Below are 21,014 nucleotides of genomic sequence, written 5' to 3' on the forward strand. Positions count from 1 at the left end.
ATATATTAATAGCTTTTTTACTTACTACGTTATACCTATACATACATAATTTACATATAAAGACAAAATATTACTTAATGATCGGCATATGTGCATTCTTGCTTCTTTTCGATAATGTTGGTTATAACTTTTAACTGTCATATCCTCTTAGATGACATGTTGTTATCATCAGGGAAAAGCAGGCTAGGTTTGTTTACAACTTCCGCTGTTGGACATAGGCCTCCCCCAAGAGTTTCAAATATGACCAGTTGAAGTGGATCTTGATCCTTGTCTGTCCACCTTGTGGGTGGACTTCGTATGTTGCACTTGCCAGTCTGTGTTTTGTACTCCAGATCCTTAAGGCACTAACGGCCATCTGTTCTGAGTGCTATTTGGTCTGTCCATTGCTATTTTAATTTGTCAATCCTCTACGCTACATCGGTTACTTTCGTTCGGATCTCTACACTTCTGTTTATAACTTTAATGGTATCAAAGTATCTCTGCAGTTAGCAGAAAAGTTTTTAAATAAGATAATAAATTAATTAAAATCTATAATCAATTTATGAATGGAAACATAACAAATTGAAGATATTAGTTATTTATGTTTGTGTACTCGCTTGCTTTCGTATATTTAGATTTTTAGTTTTATGATATACATTAATATTACTTAATTCCAAATAAATTTCAAGCTTGACATTTGTGATTTAACTAAAATTTACCACAGATAAAAAATCTGTTACTACGACTTTAGATGTAATTAAGAAAATTCTTAAAAATGCGATCATAATTATTGAAAGACTTCCACTGGGGCATATCGATGATGATGTCAAGTCAACAATATGATTAAAAATAACACGCCGCCCCTATAATAGCAGACATTAATCGCATGAGCCCATCGGCCCCGTAGCGAGAAAAGAGTGCAATCACATTAGCGGGTGAACCCTAAAATTTTAATCTACGCCACAATGGGAGCAATCGCTGATTGCAGGCGGTGCGCATATGCATAGTCTTTGGGGATCGCTTAGCGTACACTACGGTGCATGAAAAACGACCCGTACTGTTTTCATGGGCATTTCGTTTACTGCTGTACCTCTTAAACAAGTATTCCGAATTTGACTTTAAATGTGTATTATACATATTTTTATATGCAGTGTTTATTTATTTCGTGTAGAACAGTGGTTATTAAGTTTCGAAACGAAGTACGTTTTTAAAATACCATCACATTAACACCGGTGCACAAAGATCAAAGTTAAATTTCTTAATGAATGCAGTTTGTAAGATGCATAAATAAAAAAAGCTAAATATAGCTTCTAGCAATTAAAACAGCACGAAAAGACGCTTAAAGTTTTTTTTTTCTGTCAAATAAGCTGTACTTCACCTCATTAAAGTATTTACCCCTATATCCAATAAACCTCTATAATTAGATTATTAATATCATACTTATAGCTCTATGTTTCTTTATATATTAGTGCTCTATTGGAAGCATGGTAAAACGATCCTCCTCGCAAACCAAAGCGTCTCGTATTGGGTGTAGTTTAAAGAGCATTAATCTTGTCCGTCAGTGTACCGCCGCGTGTAACCGGCGGGGGACGAATTGTTTTCATATTAATAGCATGTTGAGAGGTATTCACAAAAGCAAGAAGCGAGCACGGACCGACCCTTCACTAGGTAACATGTTGTTTATGGCCATTTAATCACGCTGTCTCCGGCTTCACCAATGTTTATCGAATAAATCATTTTTGTTTTTGACAACTCTGCTTCCATAAATTCATTCACATAATATTTTTGACATCAATTAATACACATACAACTAATTATTCTTCAATTTATTATTATACAGAAAGCCTTTTAATATTGTTATGAGTTTTTTTATTCAGTTATTAACGTTTATTTAGCTGGTATTTAATGAATATACAGACAGAAACAGATTTAATGTAAAATAAACTTATATAATGTATTGACGTTGACGTGCTTTTTGAATATAATACAATTATTTATTTATTACTCTTTATTATACATGTAATAGAAAGAAAAACTAAAATTTATTATAGCTTAAAAAGTATAATGTGCGGTTTTAACAGTCAAGGCAATTTCTTACAGATATAGTATGAATATAGAAAGACAAGTAGCTAGTCCATATATGAGAAAGTTTACAATATTATGTAAATTTTTATTTCTTATTAATTAATTATTGTTATTCCGTTTTAGTGTGTATATTAAAAATATGTAAGTTCGGAATTTATAAAATTAAAATTTATTTTTTAATTCGTGAGGTTTAAATAACTAACCATAGGTTTTATAATTTTCATTCCCCAGTAAAAAAGCGTACCTTTAAAATCAATTTTCTTCGGAAGTTAGTTTTTGGTTTTTTAAATAAATTGTGTACAGTATATATACATAACACTTTTTGTTTTCTTTCATTATATTTACTTATTTCACCTACCGTTTTTTTATCTCTGCACTGCCCATATGGTTAACCGGTATAAAATGCCTTCGGCATTTCTTCGCTCTTATACATTGTATAAGAGCTGTATAAATAAAAAAAATATTTAAAAACATAGGAATAACGAGATTATTAAATTTCATTGTGCAATTATGTAATATATGATGTCGTCTTTTCACTCTCATTGGCGTACATAGTTAATGTAATGATGATAAAAAGTATCTAAATTCTTGCTCTTTTTCTCTAGGTAGTTTTGCATTTTATGTTTTATTTTTTTACTATTCGCTGGCAAAGACAATTTCAATTTAAGGTTTATGCTGTTCCAATTTCAAGTACAGAATAAATATGCTCGGAACAAATCTCGATCCGAGGCCGCAAACTGATTTACGGGCGCGCAGTTATTATGTTCAGGTGCGGCTGCGGGGTAGTTTTGTTTCATCGCGGCACCCGCCCCTCCCCGTGCCCCCTCCTCTGCTCGCCTCGCTCCGCACTACAGTACAGTTTCGTCGCGTCTGAAAATTAATTCCTCTACATAATCAGAACTTCCGTGAACGTCGCCCCGCCGCGCTTGCTACGCCCGCCGCCTCTTCAAGTAGCTTCACTTTGTTATTATTATATTAAAACTATTTTTGTTCACATTTCGATTCATTATCACCATTTCAGACGCAAGACTTCCGCTGCAGTATTTTGGCCTTCACCATATATTTCCAGTTAGACTGGTGGGATCAATGCAGCTTTAAAGATACATTCAACCATGATATGTATTTACGTAAACTTGGTTATTGAATATAGAGTTTAAAAATAAAATCGTATCATATAAATCAAAATAAATATGAAAAAAGAAAGATTATAAAAATCTCTTAATTACTGGTGCAATCTCGAAGAGAAATTCTGAATATATACCTCTTTATGGAGCATAATGTACATTTCTATAATCGTTATTAAATGTTATTATTATTGGTATATATATTGCACATTCCATGTTTTTCATATATTGGACACTTTCAGACTTTTTCAAGAAATATTAATGGAAAACAGAGAAGGTAATTGAAACGCCTTATATATGATAAAAATGTCTTTAATTTATCGAAAATAAAAGCGTATTTTTAAGCTACAATTACACCAATTTTATATTTCTTAATAAACTCAGAATGATTCGGACCCTTGTTATACTTACAACAATGTAAAATACACAAATAAACGGTGCGGATTAGGGATTGTATTAAGTCAAAGTAATAACAATAAAATAATTATTCGACATATCGCTACATACTTATACAGAGACTAATGTTAACTGAATAAATGATTATTTTTTTTAAGACTAAAGTTAATAGTTTATCTTAATGGCATTTATAGCAGAAAATAGCAAGGCGCTGACGGCATTTAGCTTAAGCCTCGTTTGTAAACTTGCTCACTTGTAGTCCTCAACTTAGTACGTTACATATATTTTTTTTACAAAATTAGGTGTTGATCACATAGCACTATTTTAATACAGAATTTAGCTAGTACAATAGTAGTCATATTATCGAAACCCATAGCTGGGTTTATTTTGGGTACTTCTCTTCCCAGGGTGCATTTCGATCAATCGTAGCTTTAAGTTGGAGGATATTATGAGAGAGTTAAATCTGATTCCAGTTTCTGTCAAATAGGCTCTTCTGCCGTTCTTTTAATGACTTAAACAAGAGGTCACCGTAAATGATCCTATGTTAATAATAATTAGTAGTAGATTAATAAATAAATAATAATAAAGTAACAATAATAATAATTAGTAGATTAATAAATAGATATATGGCAAGTTGACAAGACAAGACAAGTTGGTTTGTAAGATCTTACGAGTTGGTTTATACGGTGTTCGAAAGTTTAATTTGAATTTGACAGTTTATAACAACGCCAGGAATCGAAGCCACGAGTAAATCTCGAGCACTGTGCGCCGCGCCGGGTGGCACAGGGTGCTGTGTTATAGTTGAGACAAAAAGGCCCAACGTCATAATTAAAAAAATCTCGTGCCTGCAAAGAAAGGGGGAAGTGGCGTGAAAGCAAGACGGATGGGGCGCCACAGAGGGGCCCTGCAAAGACAATGTCGCGCTTTGGACGCGCCGCTTAATCATAAATATATCAAGCATGGAGGCGCGGGTAGGCGGCGGCCACACCGGAGACTAAATGCGAGTTCTCTTATTTACTTAAACGCCCGCGGAACGAGTTCGAGAGAGACGACTCTACGATGTACCGGATACTGAAACTGGACTAGCTTAATGCGTTTAAAAACGCGTTCTTGACTTCAATTCTGTGCGCTTTCAATTCGTAAAGTTTTAATAAATGTGATGGCATTGCAATATGTAAGTATAACCTTAATCTTTCGTTCTATTTTACGCTTCTATAATAAAGTCCCTGCAGCAATTTTAAGCTCATATTAAAGCAATATTAAGACAAGGTTTATATGAGACTTATCATACTATTAGAGATTATTAAGAAGATAAATGTGTTTTGGACAACTATCATGCTGATTTTCACGTGACAAGTAGACGATTTGTAACAGGAAACAAGTTTAATTTGCATTAAACTAATAATTAAAGAGTTTATCAGCCAGGTTTTTCTCAGTGGTCTATATTTATTAATATATATATGTATATATATATATATATATATATATATATATACATATATATATATATATAAAATTTACTTAACATTTCGAAAATACTTACATTCTTAAAAAATACATATACAGCAAATAAATGTTCTTTTGGTATTAGTTACTATGAAATAATAAAGTATAAAACCATTAAAAACAAAAATATTTCATTCAGTATATTATATTTATTTATACACTTCTTATCTTTATAATGTATGTATAAATTAATTCCGAAGGCATTTTCTGCCTTTTAACCGTTGAAGAGATAAATTGATAAAGGTAGGTGAAATAAGTAAACATCATAAAAGATGAAGATCATAAAGATCATGAAAAGAAGAATCAAAATGCGAAAGAAATAACAACGAAGTTAAAAAAAAAACATTTCAAATAAATACGCTTATAGCTACTGCTAACCATAATCATATAAATATACCATAATACATATACTTAAATATCTACATATAATGGTAATATAAATATAATAAACAATCAACTCCAATTATCGTGATTATATCGAGCTCGTCAAGCAACGGCTTTCGAACTATCGCTTTGAAAGCAGAACGATTACTGATCATCCTAATATCGATAGGGAACGCGTTCCAGAGACGAATGGATTGCAATGCTATGGAGGAGTGGATTTAACGTATAGTGATCATAAAAAAAACAGTGCAGGTAGGCCCACCACTGGATGGATCGACGATACAGTTAAGGTCGCAGGAAGTCGCTGGATGAGAGCAGTGCCAGACCCGTCATCGTGGTGATCTTTGGGGGCAGCCCATGCCTTGCAATGAGCGTTCATCGGCTGAAACGAAGAAGTGCTCAATGTGTCTTATCAGTGATGACTTACTGCACAGAAACGTGGTCTCTCTCTAACTCTGAGCCTCATTGGTAAGCTCATAGTAGCTTTACGAGCCACGGCAAGGGCTTTGCTCGAAATTTATCAACGCGATTAAACGACAAAAGAGGAGATGTTTAGATGAACGAAAGCAACGGACGTCGCTGATTGGCAGGTTGAAGTGGCAGTTGGTGGGCCGTATAGCGATTAAAATAATGGCCGTATAGCCCTTAAGGTTCTGCAATGTAGACCACGGACCCAAAAAGTGAACAGACGACCTTGTTTTGGTCGTCCGAAGACCCTGGATGCAGGTCGCTTCTTTCTGATTCTATTAAAATTCTATGAGTGAGGCTATTCTATGATTTAGCAATGATAAGTGAAATAGTTGTTGGAAATTCAGAAATTGAAAGATGTACATCTAAGACATGTCTCAACTTGATGAGTATAAGCCGTCACGGACATCCTGCACAATTGAAGCAGCGAGAGAAGATCTTTGAAGCAGCACCGAGGGTCCGGTACAAAAAAGAGCTCTCGCTGCTGCCCAAATGGCATTTGCAGATTCTGCGGTTTCGAGTCGGTAGGACGCTGAAGATGCTTAGTCTAAGATAGTGCTCAATAAAATCGAACCCAGTTGACACAAGTCTTGAAAATTAGCGACGTGCCAAATCAAATGGATGGAAATGATAGCATAAAACAATGGAGAACTTCGGATTATTAAAACTCTTTAAAACCCAGTTCAAAGAAGTTTTAAAAATATGCTTTACAACTGTCTAAAGTATCTATTCGAACTACTATACGTGTTACTACACTGCCATACATAAAGCAGGTGAACTTTACAGAACATAAATGTATATGTTATCAGATATAAACCTTACTCTTTCTATGCCTCAATAAAATAAAAAAAATTAAATAAATTGAGCCACCACAGTATATGCACGTGAATGAGTCATTGTAGTTATTAAAATATATAAATGGGAAAAAAGTAACGGGATATTGACTGTGGAGACAAATATTCAAGATATCTATTACTATCATCATCGTAATGCTAATATTTAAATAAATGTATTTTTGTAATAAATTCTATTTAATTAATTTATACCCGCAGTGTGAATTCCGCACAAGAAGCACGAAGGAGGCCTGCACATGAGTGTATGAAAGTTAAAAGGGGTGTTAAAACAAAACGGATGAGTTTGGACAAAGGAAGGAAGCGACGCGTTCCTAGGATTACAAGCCTTTTGATATCACGATTTGTACAAGCAATGGCTGGATACCTAACATATTTTGATTAATGAATGCGTCTTCATTTCATACATAAAGACGTACAAAGGCAAGCGCGTCGATTGTCTTGAGATCATTCGCTTTTAAATATATCCTTTAATGTTTTTAATGTGTGCGTGACGTGATGTCTAGTATACAGCTACACAATCTTACACCACCATGCATATATTTAAACGCGGATGTAACATATTTACTTTCTTTATTTTGTACCAGATAACTTCTTTAAAAGCTGGTGAAGGTGAAAATGTAAATATATATTTACTGAAATGTTGCTCAATACATCAGTCATTGATTATTAAAAAAAAAGAAGATTTTTACGAGACTTTCCATTAATAGTAATGTTATTAATCGATATAATATAAAAAGAAGTTAGATAGTTTTATTTCGTTTTATATTCATCTTGAACAAATAGCTAATTTGCCGAGCGGTTAATTGGCTAAGCAGGCAGTCGCCACAGAGTATGAAAGCGTATCTAGTCCAACATGCGTTGTGCACTCAACCTCATTGTTCTGCCTCCGCCAGCAAATAAGTAAACGCTGTTAACTTAGCCTGCTTATTAGGGTTGCCACTACCTCATAATAATAATGCGGATTAAGAAAAATATTAAGAACAAAGGGTATAATTGTATATATTGCAACTTATGTTTTGAAGATTAAACATGAAAGAGATAAAACATAAAGATTTTCATCATCATTTCAGCCGAAGGACGTCGACTACTAGAAATGACCTCCTCCATAAATTTCCAATAGGGCCGGCGGAAAATTTTCCGAAGTCTTTAATCAGTTCTTCTCTTCTGGTAGACTTCCATCCAGTCCTTGCTGGTCTATGGTCTATGCTTCGAACCTTAAGGTCTCAGCGGCCATGTGATCTGCGCGCTATGTGGGCTGGCAACTTCCAGTCGGCAGGGTTAAGTCGATTAATTCCGTTCGTTTACGAACCTGCTCATCCGCTCCCGATGCGATCTCCTAGAGAAATCAAAAAGTAACATAGATAAACAAAATTTGTTAACATCGTAGTGTAATTTTTTATACATGATTCGACACGAACTTATTTATTTGGTTATAAATACTTTTTACTTAAATGATGACTTTTAAATAATTAGGAATAGTACCGAGAGTTCTTCAATCAAACAGATTCGATGCTAAAGTGTAAATGTGATTATCGAAAAAAATTATATTCAGCAAAACGTGTTATATTTTCTAAAATACGATGTGAGCTTACTTAAAAATTTTAATTAATTACTTAACAAGACAAAGCAGCCGAGATGCCACCTCACTAGTTCCGATCAAAAGGCCGTCGATAAACAAATGAATAAGTTCGTTTTAAAGTGCATGGGCAGCCCTAGTCGGGCGCGCCGGGGGAGGCGGTTGCAACTCGTTTGCGTCTCGCTTATAAATGCTATTTTAACGCGGAAAAAAAGATTAATTAACTAATTGAGGCGTCGGAGGCTTGCAGCGCTCTCGTGATATTTCCACGACTTATGAAACCATTAGCGGATGCGACTCCGGAATACGTTCGTGTATTGGAAAATTATTTATTTCACACTTCACGGTTTACTGCATCACAAAAGGAACGATTTCACCAATACTGACGTTCAACGGACATATTTTTTACGATTAACTTATTTTTTTTTCCGAATAAATTTTACAGAGTCTATGGTCTATCTTAATCAAATTTATTTAAACTGCACAATACGTTTACAAAAGCACAATAGACAATGGATCCAAAGATGTACCGAGTGTAAATTAAAATTATTACAATAAACTAACATTACTTACATTGTATTCATTTTTGTAATAACAAACAACAACAAAAAATAGTAATCATGAATTTTAAAGAATTCGAATACAGAAAATAACTATTCTGTTTAACGTTGTTTGTCGAGACATATTTAATTCCGGCGCTATCCAACCGGCAACGAAATTCCACAACATCTGAAACAATGTGACTCGAATGTTTAATTAGCGCATTGCAGCCGGGTGGTGAGGATCGTGGGGTGAAGGGAGACGCGGCCTGGGGGAGGTGTTATTCATTAAAATGTTTGCGGAAACTCGTTTAGCGCCACTGCGGTGGGCGGACCGCCCAACGATCAGGGCTGCTTTTCCCTGCGCGTATATACTGGCTCGTTCAAATTACGTAGTTTCACATATTTAATAACTATAACACTATTATAATTAAAGTTACATTTCTCTCCAATAGATTTTTGTAACATAGATAATATAATAATTTTTAATTTAAAGTGAAATATATATGATGCATTAAGAGTGTGTTTTAGAGAAGTTATATACTGAGTGGTTAATTATGTGTAAAAACTTTAAAGGGGTTATAATGTATATCTCATTAATTGTCGATGTATAATCAAAACAAAATAATCAAAACAATTTACAGGATGATTGAAAATAGAGATAAAAGATTTACCAATACACATTTTTCTTTCACTTTTACAAATTATTCAAAAATTTAAAAGCTTAGATAATATTTTAATTTACAGGTGGAACGTGTGACTAATATAAACATATGTATATGTTTTACTTTATGGTAGATCTATAATTATGTCTGTAGGCTTTAAAAAAAGTACATAGAAACAATAAAAGTCGTAGCACACAATAGCACACGTAATGTTAAAAATAGAAACTCAAATAAAACAATTTGAAAATAGCAATGCGGAACTAATGCTATGCCAGAAAAATTCGCTTGTTTTAAATTTGGTTAAATTTTTATTATTGCTTTTTGAAAAACGCAGTTTATTACACAAGCGACATGTTATTCTATGCAGACCGCTTTCGATCGATCTTATTAGAACTCTACGGGTTAGGCATATGTCCAGCTGTGGACGTCCTGCGGCTGAAATAATAAATGAACGTGTTATTTTGCCCCAAAGGAAGTGCAAAGTAATTGCGTCGTATTTTAATTTGCTATTTTAATAAAAAGACAGAAAGAAAACAAAAGCAAAAATATTTTTAGAAATAATAATAAAAAAAAAACTGTTGCCCGGATATTGTTGTAAAGATGAATTGTAAATTCGTTATTCTAACTATTACTTACTATTACACGAAAATGATTTGAATTTGAACAATTTGAGGTTATGTTTTCTAGAAAATTCATCTCCGGTGATTATTTAATTGACAATAAATGTTAGTCGTCATCCCTGGAGCGGATCGCAGCGGGAATGGCGGGTGGAAATATTCATTTGCCGTCGTAAACGTTGCTCCTGCTATCTGCAACCCACTTAGTGGACTTCCGCTATGTACGGGCGATATCTCATTACTACGAATCTGTTGTTTTCATTAACACAAGGCTTTATGCTATAGACTGTTTCCATCACACCATGTACAATACAAAATTTGGTATACGATACCATAATAAGATTAATTTGAATTTTACTTTTTCTCATGTTATGACATTATGATAGCGTATGACATCCACTCATAAAGTGAAAGTATTCACATTAGACTAACCTGGTGATTTTTTATCAAATTTCATTGAGTGATATACAGCCTGATTTTTTATAGGTGTAAAAACTTTAACGGTATGAACATTCATTAGCGCTCAATTAAAGTAGGGCGTTTCTCTACTATTCAAAATTCAATGGTTTCACATATAGTAAATAACGTAATGATAATTTAGTAAAAAAGCATTACCAAAATTCGGATCACTTCATATAATAATAAACTATTATTTACTAAATGTCCTTGCAGACTTCGAATAGAGTTTCAGTGTGAACGCTCTATTCGGAGTGATTGAAAACAGACACACATCTTTAACTAATTACATTGTGTAAATAACTAAGTATCTATCTCAAATGCTAATAATCTTCCATTGATTAGTAAACACATTTTTATTTTTTTCATCAAGGAAAGTTAGGCATTAAAAATGGACATACGAATTTGGTCTTTGAAAGACGTTAAATGTAGACAGCTTTCAACTAGACCTATTTGAAATTTAAAAGTGAGACATATGTCCAGCAGTCGGCATCCTACAGATGAAATTACTATGTCAATGATGTTATAATTGCAACAATCTGTCTTTGAATTTAAATCTAAACATAATTAATGAATGGTCATGACATGTATGTACATAATAAAATTTATATCTGTCTTAATAAAACAGTTTTGATCGTACATATTTTATATATCAATTTTATTTACAAAATAACAAAAAAATAAAATTTAGTTATCATAAAGCGTCAAATAATTGAATTTCCCAATTGAAAAAATATTGGTGTGGTGCCTACAGTTTTATAAATTTACGTTTCGCTATGAATGAAAGTCAAAATCTAAAACTATGGAAGCAAATAGAGCGACTTGAAACAATTGAACAGATATTGCTGCGGTCGGAAACTCTCGGAGCTGAAGCGTTACTGGCCGTAATCCAAACGTGGAGCAAAAAAAGTTACATTACTGCAGCAGTAAGGATCGAAAAATATTTTGATGTTCTGGAAACGCATAGAGATTGTAGAGCGATTTTTAAAACACTTTCATAATCAATTCCATCAGGCAAGTTTCTTCAGATAATCTTTAATACACGATTCACTTATCAATTATTTATTTCTTCTTCTTATTAAAACGAATTCTGTATTTGAACAAACAATTCCATCGGTTTTTTGATAGTAATAATATGTCAACTATTAATAAGATGTCAAAATATTTACCGAGCATAAATTTTTTGTCTCAAAGTAATCGTAATGAAAATAGCTGAAATTTTGATACAAAAATGGCTTGATCTGTACACCAAATTAATTTAGTTTATTTATACAAAACGTACTCTAACATATCGCAACTCAGTTGATTACTCTAATTACTGTAATCAGAGTAATTAGAGTAATCTAATTAGTCGGACTACTAGGCACAGGCAAAAGTTTCATCCATACGTTGTTGACATATCCAAAGGTCGAACTAAACGGTTTAACAGCTCGTTTTTGGTAGGAGTCGCCAAGATTTAGAATGATCTGCCTGGGTCTATTTTTCCTGATGGGTTGAACTCTAACTGGAGCCTTTTAATGAAAAGGTTTTTTTTTGGATGGGCCTCACCTTCATCTACAGTTTCTATCAGGTGAGATGGAAGACAAACGCCTATTCCGTCACAACTTTATATATGTATTTATATATAACATATATAAAATAGCATTTATCCATCGTAACTATTTATTTTATGTTTTTGCATCTTCATCATCATTTCAGCCCATAGACCAAAGATATCTATAGGGGATATACTATAATTGCCACGCTTGGCCGGCGGGTTGGCGATCGCAGTGTGGAATTCTGTTTGGTTTTCAGAGGACTCTGCTGCGCATGCTCTGGAAACTTGTTAGTGAGCAGTGGAAATCATATTTAATAAATTCACAAAGCATGAACTACATAGAAAAGATTATAATCCCGTGAATCGCACCCTAGACTAACTGACTGAACAAGTCTGAATCCTCTACCGCTGGACTAATACTCTTTCGTTGTTTTACTGCTACATTAACTTGTGCCTGTATATTGGCGTCTGCGTCGGCGTCTGCGTTGGTGTCTGCGTCGGCGTCTGCGTCGGCGTCTCCGTCTGCGTCGGTGTCGGCGTCTGCGTCTGCGTCGGCGTCGGCGTCGGCGTCGGCGTCGGCGTCGGCGTCGGCGTCAGTGTCGGCGTCTGCGTCTGCGTCCGTATTTGTTATATATACAGCTATGTGATTAGATGCATGTAACGGGAAAACTAATTTTCTTAATATTTAACTTCATTTTAACATAGGTAATATAGATAGTAACATAGATTTAAAACAATATTTTCAAAGTAATTGATATTTCTACATAGCATTCATTTGCAAGCTATAAATACAGTTATTTCTTTTTCGCTAACCTAGCTTACTTAAATAGTTAACGCCCACTTTTCACACTAGTGGAAGAATTCAAATAATACCTAACTGAACTTATAAAAAAAACTGATTATTTTTGTGGAATCCTTGCAAAAGGAACTCTTTTCAGAGTCTCTTACTGCGATATGGTTTTAGTTTGTCCTCTCACTGTCACCAGCAGATATGGTTATCCATTTCATATAATGATTCTCATACCGGGAATTTTTCATTACAAAATTTTATAAAGGAAATTATCTGAGATAAGTGTAATTAAAATTATATCTGACAAAGTTTTTAATATGTTTAATAAAAATACTTGTAGATATAACTTTATGTAAACTTTTTGCACATACTTATAAATATACTGATTTTATTTTTCTGTATGAGTATCTTTGTAATACTTACAATTCCGTAAATAAAGGCGTTGCATTTTTGTGTCACGTGAGTTGGGTTAATTAGTTTTATCGACAAACAATTAGATTTAATAAACAAAACGCAATGTAATAAAAAAAATTCAAAGTCTCAGTTTAATTATAATTTTAGCTTCTTTAATTATATAATGCCATACGAGCCTGTTACATGTTAAATGTAACATACAATTTAATATGTACTTATGTTTTACTTCGGCGTTTTTTGTACCTATCAACTCCTACTCTCTATGTAATAAAATAAATAATATCTACTCATTTCGGAGCAATATTTATTGGATTTCATATATTATTTGTTAACAAGTCAATGTAACAACAGATAAATAAAAACATTAATAAATTAAAACCGGTAATAAAAAAACGGTATTAAAACCGGTATTATTAATAAATTTTTTTATTAATAACACCGGTTTTAATACCGGTATCCCGATATTTCCAATATCAAATACCGATATTCAGATTTTAGTTCGGTATTGTAAGCCCTAGTCCTACAAGTCTTATTAGAAGTATATGGAGGAGGCGGTTGAAATGATGACGATGAATTGTGCTATTAAAATATAATGGGCACATTACAACATTATATATTACAAAGATAAGAGTGTAGATGGTATTATGGATTTTTTATATACAAACCGTCCATTTTAAAAATGGATTGTCCGTTTTAATTGTATTAAAAATACAAAAAATGATTAATTTAAAATAGTTTTTATATAATAAAGTAATTAACTTGCGAAATTATAAAATCAATTTAAGCAAAACATATTTATTAAAATTCTCATACAATAAAACATAAACACGAGGTTTGTAACATTTTAATCAAAGCGCTCGACATCTAATTAACAGCTTCGATATAAAGTTAACCGCATTTATACAAAATTTGTATTTACAGATACGCCATAACTCAATCTACACCTGTTTTAAATACTACCCTACAAAGAGAGCAGCGATTGGCTGAATTTTCCAACCCCCAGATGCATCGGCCAATCAGGTGCACCTATTATATTGTCGAGGGGTGGAGTCTAGGGGGTTTTCACGACTGGAATTTTGTGGATCCAAACAGTTCAGTTACGATCTTATTGGACACAGGAGCCGTGTTTCGGTAATCAGTTTATAGTGATCCAAAACTTACGCGACGTTATATTTAGTTTTGAATTGTGAGAAATAATTTAATAGAAACTGTTTCATATTAGTCAGTTGAATATGTAGTGTTTCCATAAGATTTAATAAATATCTGTTTATATATATTCATATATAATGGCTGGGCCATACCTATCCCCTTTGCCGGGAGATCTGTTGACGGAATACATGTTCGGCCGACGTCGGCAACGGCGCAACCGAACGACCTTCACTCCTCAGCAGCTCAGTGAGTTGGAGTCGCTGTTCCAGAAAACTCATTATCCTGACGTGTTCTTAAGAGAAGAGGTTGCATTACGAATCAGCCTCTCAGAAGCAAGGGTACAAGTAAGTTTACCACTTGATAAATTTCCGCAAGATGATATAAATTGATTTCACTATTGTAACAAGGCTTAAAATGTAATTTCGATTTAAAAATGACATTTAAAAATGAATTGTTATTTCTTCAAATGTAGCAAACCGTGATTGTTGTGTACTAATCGATTATTGTTAATATTGCGCCCTAAATCCACTATTGAGTTACGCATAAATAATTTTTTTATCAAGTAAATATGATTTATTATTGTTAATTTATTGAGCTTCATTAATATGATCATTTCAGCCATAGTACATCTATTCCTGGAAGTAGGCCACCCCCAAAGATTTCCAATAAGATCGAATGGATCCTGCTTGCATCTAACGTCTTCCCTCGACCCTAACCAGGTTGTCTGCCTACCTTGCGTGGACGTCCTTCCGTGTGCTTGCAAATAAAAGTATTAGTACACTTTATTTGTTTTGTGTACCGCAGTAAAGTATAAAGGAAGAGGCAATGTAAAGATTTTGTTTTAATTTTGTGTAATTCCATTGAAGTGATGTCTGATGATTTAATACTTTATGCTAGAATGTTGCATTCATTTATTATTTATTGGTAATTTATAATAAAAAGGGCCGTTTCTTATTGTGTTTAATAAATATTTATATATAAATATACTAAACGTCTAGATGAAATCCTTACAAGTTTGTTTTTATTGAATTTCGTTAAGTATTATATAAATAATTCAACATCCATCTCCAATAAATAATAACAAATTTAAATTAATTATCAAATACATATATAAATAAATAATCACAGATAACTAAACACAATGTAATAGTGAATAAATATGAACAGTAATAAAACGAAATCGAATCAATCCCGAATTTATCTTAAATTAAAACGGTAAAACTATGCCAGTTATTTAGTCAGTTATAAGAAAACGCGACTTTATCATAATTCTTTTGTTTTCCTTTTTTTAAATCAATTTTATTATGTAATAATAAATCATTTAGTACGTTTATGTATATTATATCCTTCACTTTAATTGTTGTGAAGAGAGGACATGAATATTATTTTAAAAAATCAGCAGAGAATTTTAAGGAGAAATCTAATCATTTCCTTACTTATTGAAATACGTTCCGTCTTAAGGAAGTTTTCTTTTTAACTTTACGACTTTAGTTCCATGACAGCTACAAAACTTTCTTCGTAATAATTGTCGTAGAACTGCAACTTTCGTAAAGGTACATAATGCAAATAAATTATAAGATTCCTTACAACAACACTTTTGTATTTTTAAATACTTTTTTTGTACGTGGATGTCGTATAACTAGCACACAAAGTATAACGCGTGCAAAAATAATTAAACTACTTTACTGAACCTACTGACGAATCAATCAACATAAAATGAAATACACTTATGCCATCAATTCGACAACGAACCGGTTTCGTCCGTAGATACAAGCATTGCTGGACTTTCTTTCGCCACTTCATCCAGCGATAACGCTTTGCGAAGTGGTAGCAGAAATGTAGCCAGGCTGTAGCAACCGTTCAAACCTAGATTTGATCCTCTCGACTAGTGACTGCCCAAGCCGAAGTCCCCTTCTAGGGACCCTTGGGCGTAGTCACTCGTAGGACGTCCGTCGTAGCGATCTAAGATCTCGGTAGCCAACCTTAAAAATGAAGTAGTAAGTACGTAGTAGTAAGTACGTTGTAATAAAGCTAAAATAATAGGCAATTTAATTTAAATTGTAACAAGTGTATTATATACAAGTGGACCCTCGTTTGCTCCCGCATTACCTTTTTTTGGATTTAATTTTATAAAATTTATTTCAAAATTCTGCTGTTTCATATCTATCATGAACGCCCTCTCTACCTCCCTTACGGTTTGTATGACGTAAATTTCGTTCTTAGCCGACCTCAACTTGGCTTTATTCCTGACAAATTTTAAGTTTCTATTTTTATCTAAGACCTTTCATTTTTAAATAATATAAACAGTAACTAAAAAGGTTCTATGACTCAGTTGTGTGTTACATTAGTGCATGCTTAAGTACAGCCTAAAATAATTATATTTAGTACTGATCAGTAAACGAATGAAACTAATCGACATAGTAGTAATATTTGCGCGGTGAAGCGGTGGTATGCGAGGCATAGAACGCGTAGAACAGATGATCTCTGGAGCCCATAGGCCGACAAGGAAGACCAACGGCTTTACTAGGGTCGTCCCATGACGTTGGATGCAGACCGCTTTCTGACCGGAACTATTGAAAAACTATGGAGGAGGCTTATGTCTAGTATTGGACGTTCTACGGCTGAAATAATTGTGATAAATTGTCTAATTATATTTTAAAGTCAAAATTATACTTGTGTTTTGCAACAAAATATTCATCAAATTCATCTCTTGTAAGGGTAAAAGAAATTTCAATTTTATTGATTAATTCTGTATCTGATATGAATAAATTTTTTTATGAATGTTTTATAGAAGAAAACATCGATGAGTTCTTGTATGGTTGTGTTTAATTTTTTTCGACACGTCTTAGTAGCACAATACAAAATAATTTTAAAAATTGCTAGTTTGTGCTAACTTTTAATTTATCCTAGAATTATTTAAATATAATATAATTATTAGAAAACGTTACAAAAGTAGAAATATGGCGCGTGAGGCAGACGATATACGGCAACTTTTCTTTACAGGTATGGTTTCAAAATCGAAGAGCCAAGTGGCGTAAGCAAGCCAGACTACAATTACTTCAGGACGCATGGAGGATGCGTTGTCTCGGCTTGGGATCACCGCCATTGGGTATTCCAGGTATTAAAATGTTATTTATTATAAACTCTTCAACCATAGGCCTGTTCTCAGAGAAAGGATAAAAGTTGGTATCCACCCATAGCATCATGGTCGAAGCGTATGTTTCATTCTTTACCTTTTGGTGTACGCGTGTCCAAGGTACTTTTAAATAGAAAAAAGAAATTTTTTGAGAATATTATTAAAAACAAAATTATTATCGTACGTTCTTCCGAATGAATTCCTTTCTTACGTTTATTTATGATTACAATGAAGAGATACTTTTTTTGAGATATGATAGCACAAGACACCACTCGAGTTAATATTTGTACTGTTTATATTTTTTTAAAAATATATAAACAACTAGCTGTCGTCTCTAAGAGACATTGAATAGTAGGTATGACGTTGTACCAAGTCTAGAATTAAATAAAAATTTAATACATTGAGTCATCACCATCTTTATTGTCATATAAGACGATAGACGCATACTGTAACGCACAGGACTCCTCCTTAAGTTCGCTACGGACCGGTCTTGCACTGTCCACATCCAGTGACTTCTCCCAACCTTCATTATGTCGTGAGCTGCGTCTACCGGCTTTGAGATACATTAAAAAAAAACGTAATTAATAGTTACTTAAAGTTAAACTATGGCTAAAAGAAAACAAGTTTTTGTTTGGAATGACACTACGGGACGATCGGCGATCATTTTAGTTGTTTGTATCGTATCTTATTTGGCGTTAAACTATCATGCAAACTTGTGCGTAGTTTGGTTATCAGTCGCGGTAAGGAATAAAAAGCGACCCGCTTGCTATGTATATTGTTCGCATGCATCAGCTTGTCACACCACAACACTCGTTCTTAGGGGGCGAGCGGCCGCCCCCTAACCGCGAACAGCGTGGGCGAACCAAAGTAGGATCCGGATCCATCCTTGGCACGCCTGTGGTCCACGCTGCCATCCAAAGCCGCATACACAACATCAATGTTGCACTGCTCTACTCGTGTGAACGTCATCGTTCAACTGGAATACGTCTGTCCAGATTCTGTTTTATTTTTAGTTCGTGGACCCTACCGCTCCATGAACTCAGTTCCGGTGAAGCTGTTGAAGCCCTAACAGGGCTAACAGCATCAACTTCAACTGAAAACATGCAAGAATCTGCTTGTTTTGAGAAATGGTCGTGTACGGGAACTAATACGCATTAATTATAATTTGTCCCTAAACATTTGAGTTAATAAGGCTATAGTTGTAAACAAAAAATGTCTGCTACCATAAAGCATTATTAAATCTTATTTTTATGAGTAATTATTATTTATCATAAAGACAAATAAAATTCACTAAGATATATATTTTTATTTATTAATTTTATTAGACTATAACATCTGACGAGACAGTTATTTCTTAATAAAATTCGCATTATTTATTGTATAGATATCGCACATGGATAGTCTATTTCAGATTAATATAATAAAAAGTTTGATCGGGGTCGGCAATGTGAATGTAAAACTTCTAATGTTGCTGACAACCGCATTCTATTAGACAGGCTGTATAAAATCCTTTGAAGTAAAAGATCAAACTTTTTCCAAGTATATCGGATGTTTGATATCAGCGTGATTTATTCGAGACCTTCCATTCAAAGAAATTTGCAGGCTTAGGATTAATAGCAGTTTCTTTACAATAAACTTTCATAAAAAATTTATACGATGAGTTTATTTTTTCTAAACAACAATTATATTATATTTAGTGATGTGCTACGCAAAAAAAATAAATTTAACAATTAGTTTACATTTAATCAATTTAATACTTGTAATATAAACCTAACAATATTTTTTACTATGTATTGACGAAATAAGACCTTATAGTAGTATAAAATGTAGGAAAATGCGCTTTTTAGAAAATTAATTAATGTCTTGTTACGAATACAGTATTTACCGTAATAGTTAAATTTTTAACCATCACATATTATTGCTCACGGGGAAAGAAGTATTTCTGATGAAGTCTTTGTTATCATATAAAATATGTATCCCCAAAGTTAAAAAATATTTTTAGTTACATACTGTATTGCTAGTGTAATACAAAAAAGCATATTTATGGATAGCAAGATATTTTATAATTTAAATAAATACAATTCAAATAACTTTTATATTTTTTATTCAAAGACTGAAGAAAATGCGTAAATTTCATGGAGATATTGATATATACTTGATATACCATCCTTAAAAAATTATGTTAGATCGAAGCATTAAGACGCGGTGAAAACACAATTTCTATAAACAATTAGATGATCAAAATGTTTATAGAAATGTACGATATCATTGCGTTATGTGAGTAATGTGCCAAAAAAATGTTAAATGTTTACGCTAAGTAGTTAATTTGTCACAATTCTCCCGTTTATAGCTATTAAATCTGATTTTTTTCCTCTATAAGCATATTTGTTACAGGACACACGAAACCACCAGAATCTTCCCCGGAAGGAGGTGAATCTCCGAATGATAAAGATTCACCAGAGCCTTCGCCCGCTATGGACAGTAATGGAGAAATGAAATCACCGAGACCTGATACATATCATCACAATGGAAATATTACGGATTCTATGCAACCGCCGGTTCACGAAATGCCCCCACCGATAGCGTACACAAACGAAGACGGCAGAATGATGCAACAGCCATTTCCATTCCCACCGTTATTGATGCCTCAACAACTCGATTCTGAAATCGTCCCAACCGACCTACGTGTTATGACTTCGAAGACTTCCAATTGCCATTGCGGCCCAACGGTTCAAGATTTAGATGAACCGCAAAACTTGGCGTACAGACCAAGAGAAGACCTTAAGGATATGAGTGACAGTGACAGTGATACGGAAATAGATCTAACGTCGCATTCGTCCAAGGATGACGACTTACGTGAATCGGAGAGGCTGGCTAATAGAATAGCCACGAGCATATTCAGAAGTGATACTGTTCTACATGATCTCGTGCCGAATGATCTCAGTCTTGGTTCTGTCAAGAATATAAACGAGCGAAGTATGAATAGAAATAATGTACCGATGTGAATTAAATAACGTTCGTCGATCGCATTGAATAAATTCTGCCGTAGCAACATTACAGCGAATTCGTAATTTGAATAGGTCAAGATTTTCCTGAGAATTTAAGTTTTTCTGTAGCTGGAGTAATAACGTGCCTTCAGTTCTACTCGTCATATAGTAGGAGATGGTATAATAATTTGATTTTTGTCTCTAATTAGCGAAAATTAACGTGTTTTTTACAGATAGCCTTCAAATAATATAAAAAGTTATCAGAATTAGCTTCCATTTCAAATGTTTCTTTTCTTATTTGAATAATATTTATAATTTTTTTTGTTTTCAAAATTTCGGCGTGCATTAGTTA

General features: G+C 33.5%; 1 protein-coding gene across 1 annotated transcript; it reads left to right on the forward strand.

Moving 5' to 3' along the window:
• Positions 1–14,676: 14,676 nt before the first annotated feature.
• LOC137919476 (retinal homeobox protein Rx2) lies at positions 14,677–20,680 on the forward strand. Its single transcript, XM_068762561.1, has 3 exons — positions 14,677–14,883; positions 17,543–17,657; positions 20,070–20,680. Exons 1-3 carry the CDS (start codon positions 14,677–14,679, stop codon positions 20,678–20,680), a joined length of 933 nt encoding a protein of 310 aa, XP_068618662.1.
• Positions 20,681–21,014: the final 334 nt, after the last annotated feature.

This window comes from Battus philenor, unplaced genomic scaffold (genome assembly GCF_028537555.1).
Source record: "Battus philenor isolate CCGP_79_NKW_IND1 unplaced genomic scaffold, ilBatPhil1.0.hap1 SCAF_16, whole genome shotgun sequence".
Taxonomy (NCBI): domain Eukaryota; kingdom Metazoa; phylum Arthropoda; class Insecta; order Lepidoptera; family Papilionidae; genus Battus; species Battus philenor.